Below are 7,588 nucleotides of genomic sequence, written 5' to 3' on the forward strand. Positions count from 1 at the left end.
TGCATACGTGACCAAAGCGTGGGCGGTGCGGCCGATGCGAATACGAAAGATAAGATATCGCTCTTTTTTTTAAGACACCGTATATGCGGGCTAGCCTCGTTCGCACAGATCGACGCGAAACGACGCCCATAGTGGAGCATTAGATAGTGTAATTGTTGTGGTTTGAAAACAGTAAAATTATAATTGCACCGATGTAATTAACCCTATACAGTACTCCTAGATGATATGCAAGTTGCCTAAGGACGTTTTTTTTAAGGCAAATTTTGCTATTGGACGTGCCAAATGACACGTCTTCGCTGGCGGACACTGTGTTTTTCATCTTTTGCCGTGAGACACTCTGGTTTTTGGAAATACTGCCAGTGGGCACCGCAACCCAAAAACCAGAGTGTCTCACGGCAAAAGATGAAAAACACAGTGTCCGTCAGCAAAGACGCGTCATTTGGCATGTCCAATAGCAAAATTTGCCTTTTTTTTTTAAAGAAAAAGAAAGGAAGGAAAGGAAAAGAAAAGAAAAGACTGTCCCCGTTCTGGCGTTCACCTCGCTCTCGCTCTTTCAGCCTTCCTTTCCTGGCGGCGACGACTGGCGGCGATTGGCGACGACCTCTGCGGGGTCTTCGTCAGCTCCTTCGCCGGCGACTGACGGTGCCCTTTGCCAGGTCATCGTCCGGCCCCCTTCGCCGGCGACTGGCGCCCACCAGGTATGCTTGCCCCCTTCTCTTCATTCGTGCTGTTCGAAACCGAGCACCCAATTACCCAAACCCTAATGTAAGCTACTTATATTCGGATCTGCCCCAATTACTAGTAAATACATGTGTTATGCCTGCTAATTTCGGTTTCGCAAAAAATATCCGGTGTGCACATGCACACCCATATCCTATGCTGGGTCCTCCCCTATTTAGTACTGTAGCTCTGATGAATGGAGCAATGAAAAACAAAGAGGCAATCTTGTGCGGTGTGCCTGTGTTTAGCCTACAAAGGTGTCAGCATCCACCCTGTTTGCTGCTTGGAGACAGTGAGTTTGCCGACCATTATGTCTTCTTCTCCCATACCTGCACACGCTCTTCGACTTCACTGCCATCTACTTGTACCAGAGGCGCTTAGGCCCTGTGATGTCTCATCCTTGGTCGGCCAGGCCATCCCAAGGTGCCATGATTCGTAGCCTATTGGAAATTGGTAGTATTGGGGAGACTAAAAATTAGAAATTTATAATCCATATTTTGTTTGACTTGGCATCGAAGAGGGTGTGATCAATCTCGATGGTAAAGTGTATCTTTTCTTTGATACACTAAAGGTATGGATTTTGGGGACCATACTGTTTTGAAGTTGTATCGGTTCTTTTTTTTTCCCCTGTTTACAGTTCTAGCCCACAAAAGATTATGATATATGATGGGTTTTCTTCTCTTAATCATCATCTATTGATTCCCTTCTTCATTGAATAGGAGATTTGATTCTTTAGTTCTTGCAGAAGAGACTATCAGATCTTCATGTTGTGCTTATTATTACTGTTTCTAAGTTAGCTCAATTTTACTAGGCTCATTGCTGAGATGAGTTGAATTTGCTACTCATTTTGCTGATATGAACACGATCAGTTGGCTATTCAGGTGCTTTTATTATCACAAAACTACTACAGTTCATTTTCATTATTGTGGTCATCTTTGTACCTGGCACCTTCTCCTGTCTCCGTGTTCTGTATTTCTGGGAAATGTATTTGCATCCGTTGAATAATTGCAAATGTGTTTTCTTTGTACGTTAAAAGTAGTCAGCAATGATAATTTGTTGTCTGTTATTTGATTCTTTTGTCGCTTGGTACATCGGCTGATTGGTTCAAGAATGAAAATTGATGATAAACTTTCATTGTAACTTGCATGTGTCTTAGATGACTTCATGAATCTTCACTGATATTTACTCTCATAACAGGTTCTAGCTACAAAATATTGGAAGATCGTTATTGTTAATTTCCAGTTATGTGCCCTGCTTTTATTCGAGATTCTTCAGGGTGATGACAGATGCCAACTCATCATTCACCGGAGGTGCTCAGTTGCAACCAAGTAGAAGCATGAATACTGATTCATTCATGCGTGTTCCAGCATCCCCAATATCATTTTCATCAAATAACATCTCTGGCTCCTCAGTCATTGATGGCTCTATTGTGCAGCAAAGTCCACCCCAAGACCAGGTACAAAACCGGAGGTCTTCAAGTGTAACATCACATCCGATGATTGAGGCTGGTGGTGCATTGCATGCTCCAAAGAAATCAAGAATTGATGTTAGGCAAGATGAACTGCAGCAACAGCTGATTCAGCAGCTGCTCCATGGTCAGAGTTCCCTTCATCTCCAGGAGCAACAGAACCCACAGCTTCAAGCTTTGATCCAGCAGCATAAACTAGCACAGTTGCAGCAGAGGCAGCAGCAGTTGTTGCAACCGTTTGCTCAGATACAACCATCTCAAATTGGCGTTTCTCGTCAGCCTCAGCTTAGGCCACCGCTAGCACAGCCTGGAATAGCTGGACCTTTTAGGATTCCTGTCGATACTGGGCTTTGTTCGCGCAGGCTAATGCAGTATTTATATCACAAGCGTCATCGTCCAGAGGTGTGTTTGTGTTTCTGCACTGTATACATTGATCATGAGATTACGAGATGCAAGCCTTTGGCAGTACAATTTATTGGTACACTGTCTTGTAGAATAATCCCATAACATATTGGAGGAAGCTTGTTGAGGAATATTTTGCACCACGAGCAAGAGAAAGATGGTGTGTGTCATCTTACGATAAGAGAGCGAACGCTTCAGTTTCTACTCCACAAACAGCTCAGGTTAGTTAACAGTTTACGTTAACAGTGGAAATTTTACTTGCGATTACATTGTTCCTACTCTTTGGTTTTGTGTTCCATGTCCAACATCACTCTCTGCTGTCCAGCATCACTTCCGTCTTGATTCCAAAATAAGATTGATTATCATCTTCTTAAACTTCTGCTTGATCATTGAACACCACATCTAATTTAGTATCTTTTAGTGGCTTCAGAATATAGTCTATAGGTATAGCTTTCTGTAGTAAAAAAAGTTTTCTTGTTGCAGTAGCTAAATAGAAAAGACCAATTCTTTTTGCTCTGCACATTTACAGTTAAAATGTGAAGGAGAATATTCCTTGGTCTTTTAAATTTGCAAAAGGTGATGGATATTTATATAATGCTTCATACAGTCCTATTTTATCCATTGCAGGACACATGGCGATGTGACATATGCAATACACATGGTGGAAAAGGATATGGTTAGCTAATTTCTGTCAACTCTGGCAAAATATATTCATGATGATTTCTTTTGATATTCAAATTTAGTTTTTGTAGATTCTCTTTGAAACTTGTTGATTTCGTGTTAGTTGTTAGCAACAAACTCTACTTTCCTATAAATATCTTGTGGTTAACAAAAATGAATTATATGAAGTTTCACATTGAATCTGTGGTAAACCAAGATGAATTACAAAAGGCCAGAACAAACATGAATTTAGTACAGTTTACAAACTTGATACATTTTGAGGCTGGAACAAAGATGAATTATGTGATAATAAAAATTGTAATAATGCGGCATGCATAGGCATGAAGAATGGATATGCATTGTCTCATGAATATATGCCGAGTGGCAATAATCATAATGTGCACAACTGCATCTGCATTTGAAATGAGTGACTGATGACCCGGCAAATGAAGAACAATTAAACAGCATGGAAGAGCAGGCCCTGGTGCAGCGGTGAGAGCTGTCTCACTGAGTCATCAGGTCGTGGGTTCGAAGCAGCCTCTCCGAAGATTTTGCGGGGGGAAGGCTTGCCTCGGCTTTTCCCTTCCCCAGACCCCACTCATGTGGGAGCCTCCGGCACTGGGTCTGCCCGGTGGCATCCCATCAATGTCTACCTTTTCACATTGAATATGTGGTAAACCAAAGATTAGCTAAACTGTGGTTTCTATGCAGTGTGCACCATGCAAATGCTATTGCCATAATATAGATGCACATCTTAGCGTTTCTTGTCCAAGTAGCTTTCTGATTTGTTACTTGTAATGCAAGTATCTCTTACTCAGGTATCATTTTTATGTCTGATCTCTCTGACAGAGGCTACCTATGAAGTGCTTCCTAGACTCTGTCAAATTAGATTTGATCATGGTGTCATAGATGAATACCTATTCCTTGACATGCCCAACGAATTCCGGTTGCCTAATGGACTAATGCTGCTGGAGCATACAAAAGTTGTTCAAAAGAGTGTTTATGAGCACCAACATGTTACACATGAGGGGCATTTGAGAATCATATTCACACCAGAATTAAAGGTAAGTTGCTTGGTGTAGTAGTTCGCACATGCGAGTGCAATTTTTGTAGCCTGTCCATGTTACGTGTAGCATTTGTAAGCATAGAAATAGTCCCAAGCAAGGGGCAATAACAATTCTTATCTACCATTGACTCAGATCATGTCATGGGAGTTCTGTTCACGACGTCATGAAGAGTATATCACTTGCCGGGTTCTGGCACCACAGGTGGATTTCTTATACTAGCGCAGTGTTCCACTTTAATTTGGCTACAGAATTTTTAATTGTAACTTCCCCTTGCCTAGCTACATAGTAATACAATTATTTCTTGGCAACCTAGGTCTTAGGTAATAAATTATACATGATGCGGCATAAGTCTAATTACTTAGGACAACTTCTATAAATGGGTGAAAATGCCTCTTTCTTGTCACGACCAGACTTCTTCCACAATTATTTAGATTTTTCTTCATTCTTCATTGATGTACTGGAGGTCAGAACTGCTTCACGATACCCCAGTGAGGATCAAACCCATTTTCATGACATCTTAATGTAAATCTGTACTCTTTAAGGCATTCCCTAAGTGTGTGTTCATGTTTTACAAGTGTAACCATCATTGATGATTGATAATGATATCTTATACTGTACACATGATTCTGCCTTTCAGGTCAATAATTTGCTACAGGTTGCCCAGAAATACCAAGCGGCTGCCAGTGAAAGTGGTCCTGCTGGGGTTTCAAACAATGATGCACAAACCATTTGCAACATGTTAGTGAACTACACCTTCAGTTCTGTAATATCCATTATGCAGAGATCTTTTGCCATGATAAATAGAAAATCCTGTATCTCAGAGCAATCTTATTTTTTATTGTGCTAATGCAAAGGCATCATTTTGTTTTGTGCTGTTAGGTTTGTGTCTGCATCACGGCAACTAGTGAAGAATCTGGAGCACCACACCTTGAATGAACATGGTCTTTCTAAACGATATGTTCGCTGCCTGCAGGTAATACAGGCTTTTCCCGTTGCATTGTATACTTTTCTATGTTGCCCCACAAATCCTGCTTAGATTTTAGTTACATTATATCTTCATATCTGCATGTGCATCCTATGGTTTCCATATGTCCATATACATCAAGCACACTGATAGTTATCTGTCCTTGTCAGATATCAGAGGTGGTGAATCACATGAAGGACTTGATTGTCTTCACCAACAAAAGCAATCTTGGTCCTATAGGTATGATCATGCACATTTACCTATCACTGTCTTCAGTTTTCACCTAGCTGTCAATTGTTAGTTGTCTGTGTCAACAAATTTTCCTAAAGTAGGTTCTGACTAATGTTTTCCGACTGTTTCCAAGAAGATGGTAGGACATATATTAAAATGATATGCCTCCTTTAGGAAAGTTGATTGCTAGTTCAAGTTTTGTTGTACAAACGAAACTTGTAGCACTAGAAACGGGAGTTTTCCATAAAGGAACGAACCCAGCTGACACCTATGTGATTACATGTCAAAGTCAGTTGTTTTTTGACCTAATGAAGCTGAATATAGTGCTTGGTATAGATTCGAAAAATATGAACATACATTATTAATGTATGTCTGTACACAAAGTTTGTGCTGTGGATTTATCAAAAGAATTTGAAAAAAAAAGTCTTCACAAGCCTCTGGGTAAAAACTTAAATCCTGTCATATGCCACTGTCAAGTGACTATGGGGTCCCACTTGTCAGACACATCGGTGGCATATAAAGGAGTATTAGTTTTCTCGGTGGCATATAAAGAAATCAGATATGGTATGTGTTGCTTCATTTGTTTTTCCTTCTGAGAACAGCAAAAGATTGAACTATATGACATGGACAGTGGCAAAAGCAGTAGATTATCAGAATGCAATAATATTCTGATATAGGCCACACTTCCTGCTTACCTCATCAACCTTTGGTGTCTTTTTAACGTGCACTGTATTCTTATGCAGAGGGCCTGAAGAATTATCCAAAACCAAATGTACCGAAGCTTCCAGGACAGAATTCGCATGAGGCAAAACAAATAAGGGATGCTGCTGGTGTTCCCAATGACCAGAACAACACCAAAGTTATGGGCGTCAAACAAGAAATAAGCGCTCATGTCGACAACAACGGAACTTCTGTTGCTGGAGCCATTGGTAATAGTACTCCACAGAATGCTGCAACACTAAACAGTTACCAGAATTTACTCAGAAGCTCCAGTGCAAATCAGAGTATGCTTCAGCAGGAGGCATCCAGTGTCTTCAAAGGTCCTGCTGCAATGCACAATGGCATGCAGCTGGAAGCAGCTAGATCCTTCCGTGGACCTAACCAAGTGCAGCTAGCACAATTTCAACATTCTGGATCATTCCAGCACCCAATGCCTCAGCACAACAATCTCCAGGGCTTGGGAGTGCAAAATAATCACCAGGGCTTGGGTGTGAGCCCACAGTATCAGCAGCATGTTTTAAACCAGCTGCTTCAAGAAGTTAAGAACACTAACAGCCGCACATTGCCACAGCAACCACCTCCAGACACCCCTAATGCAAACAGTGGTATCACATCAGGAGGTGCTAACACCAATAGTGCTGCTACCGGGGAGCAGGCGCAGCGCATCAATAATAGCGCTTCAAAGGGTGCAGCTACGGTCGGTACCGGGCCTAGTAATGTGATCAACAACAGCACAGCCAGCATTGTCCCCAGCAGAAGTAGCAGTTTCAAGTCGGTAAGTAGCAATCCAGCCGTTGCCGCCGCTGCTGGAGGCAATGCCGCGACTTCTAAGGCCGAGCCCTTCCACGAATTTGATGAGTTCGAGCAACTTCTCACTAATGAATTGGTGGGAAACGAGTTCTTGTGGGACAATTGACAGAGTACAAAGACATCTCACTGCTCAGACTTCAGTGTAAGCGTTGAGAAACAGCCTTCTTGGCTGCTAGTATGGAAACTAGTGTGTGGCGATGGAAAGTTGCCCTGGATTCTAGTTTCTGTTTCGTTTCTCTTTTTGTAGTTTTTGTATTGTCGTTCAGGACAGTTAATTGATGTAACTTGATGTGTAAGATAGGAGTTGGATTTGATGTGAGATAGGAGTTGGATTTGGGTTGGATTTGATGTGTGAGATAGGAGTTGGATTTGGCTTGTAAATGTGAGCAGTAATCCAGAGTTACTAGAATATGTTGTGCTGCTATAGAATGCCTCCCCTGTTTGTCAAATTATCTCGGTTCAATGTTGTGGCTATTCCCAGGCTGAACATCAACAGCGTGGAAGCAAAAAAAAAAAAAAAAAAACGGGGGGGGGGGGGGGGGGGGG

At 41.7% G+C, this 7,588-nt stretch overlaps 1 protein-coding gene across 7 annotated transcripts; it reads left to right on the forward strand.

Moving 5' to 3' along the window:
* Window positions 1-526: 526 nt before the first annotated feature.
* LOC136549427 (probable transcriptional regulator SLK3) lies at window positions 527-7,471 on the forward strand. Of its 7 annotated transcripts, XM_066540705.1 has the most exons (12): window positions 527-698; window positions 1,532-1,601; window positions 1,918-2,030; window positions 2,156-2,590; window positions 2,683-2,811; window positions 3,218-3,266; window positions 4,100-4,314; window positions 4,450-4,518; window positions 4,955-5,055; window positions 5,197-5,290; window positions 5,452-5,521; window positions 6,256-7,471. In XM_066540705.1, the coding sequence occupies exons 3-12, from the start codon at window positions 2,007-2,009 to the stop codon at window positions 7,146-7,148; spliced, it is 2,079 nt and encodes a 692-aa protein (XP_066396802.1). In that variant the 5' UTR covers window positions 527-698; window positions 1,532-1,601; window positions 1,918-2,006; the 3' UTR covers window positions 7,149-7,471. The 7 variants fall into 7 exon arrangements, with proteins under 7 accessions (XP_066396802.1, XP_066396798.1, XP_066396796.1 ...); XM_066540701.1 differs by having other exon boundaries at window positions 1,918-2,590; XM_066540699.1 differs by having other exon boundaries at window positions 1,996-2,590.
* The last annotated feature ends 117 nt before the right edge of the window (window positions 7,472-7,588 follow it).

Source organism: Miscanthus floridulus, chromosome 4, assembly GCF_019320115.1.
Source record: "Miscanthus floridulus cultivar M001 chromosome 4, ASM1932011v1, whole genome shotgun sequence".
NCBI classification, from domain to species: domain Eukaryota; kingdom Viridiplantae; phylum Streptophyta; class Magnoliopsida; order Poales; family Poaceae; genus Miscanthus; species Miscanthus floridulus.

Excerpts from the sequence above, each read along its gene's own strand:
- LOC136549427 (XM_066540699.1), top strand. The coding sequence starts at position 1,576 with ATGAACACGATCAGTTGGCTATTCAG. Across the intron at positions 1,602-1,995 it reads ACGATCAGTTGGCTATTCAG|GGTGATGACAGATGCCAACT; the intron begins GTGCTTTTATTA and ends GAGATTCTTCAG. Across the intron at positions 3,267-4,099 it reads ACATGGTGGAAAAGGATATG|AGGCTACCTATGAAGTGCTT; the intron begins GTTAGCTAATTT and ends TCTCTCTGACAG.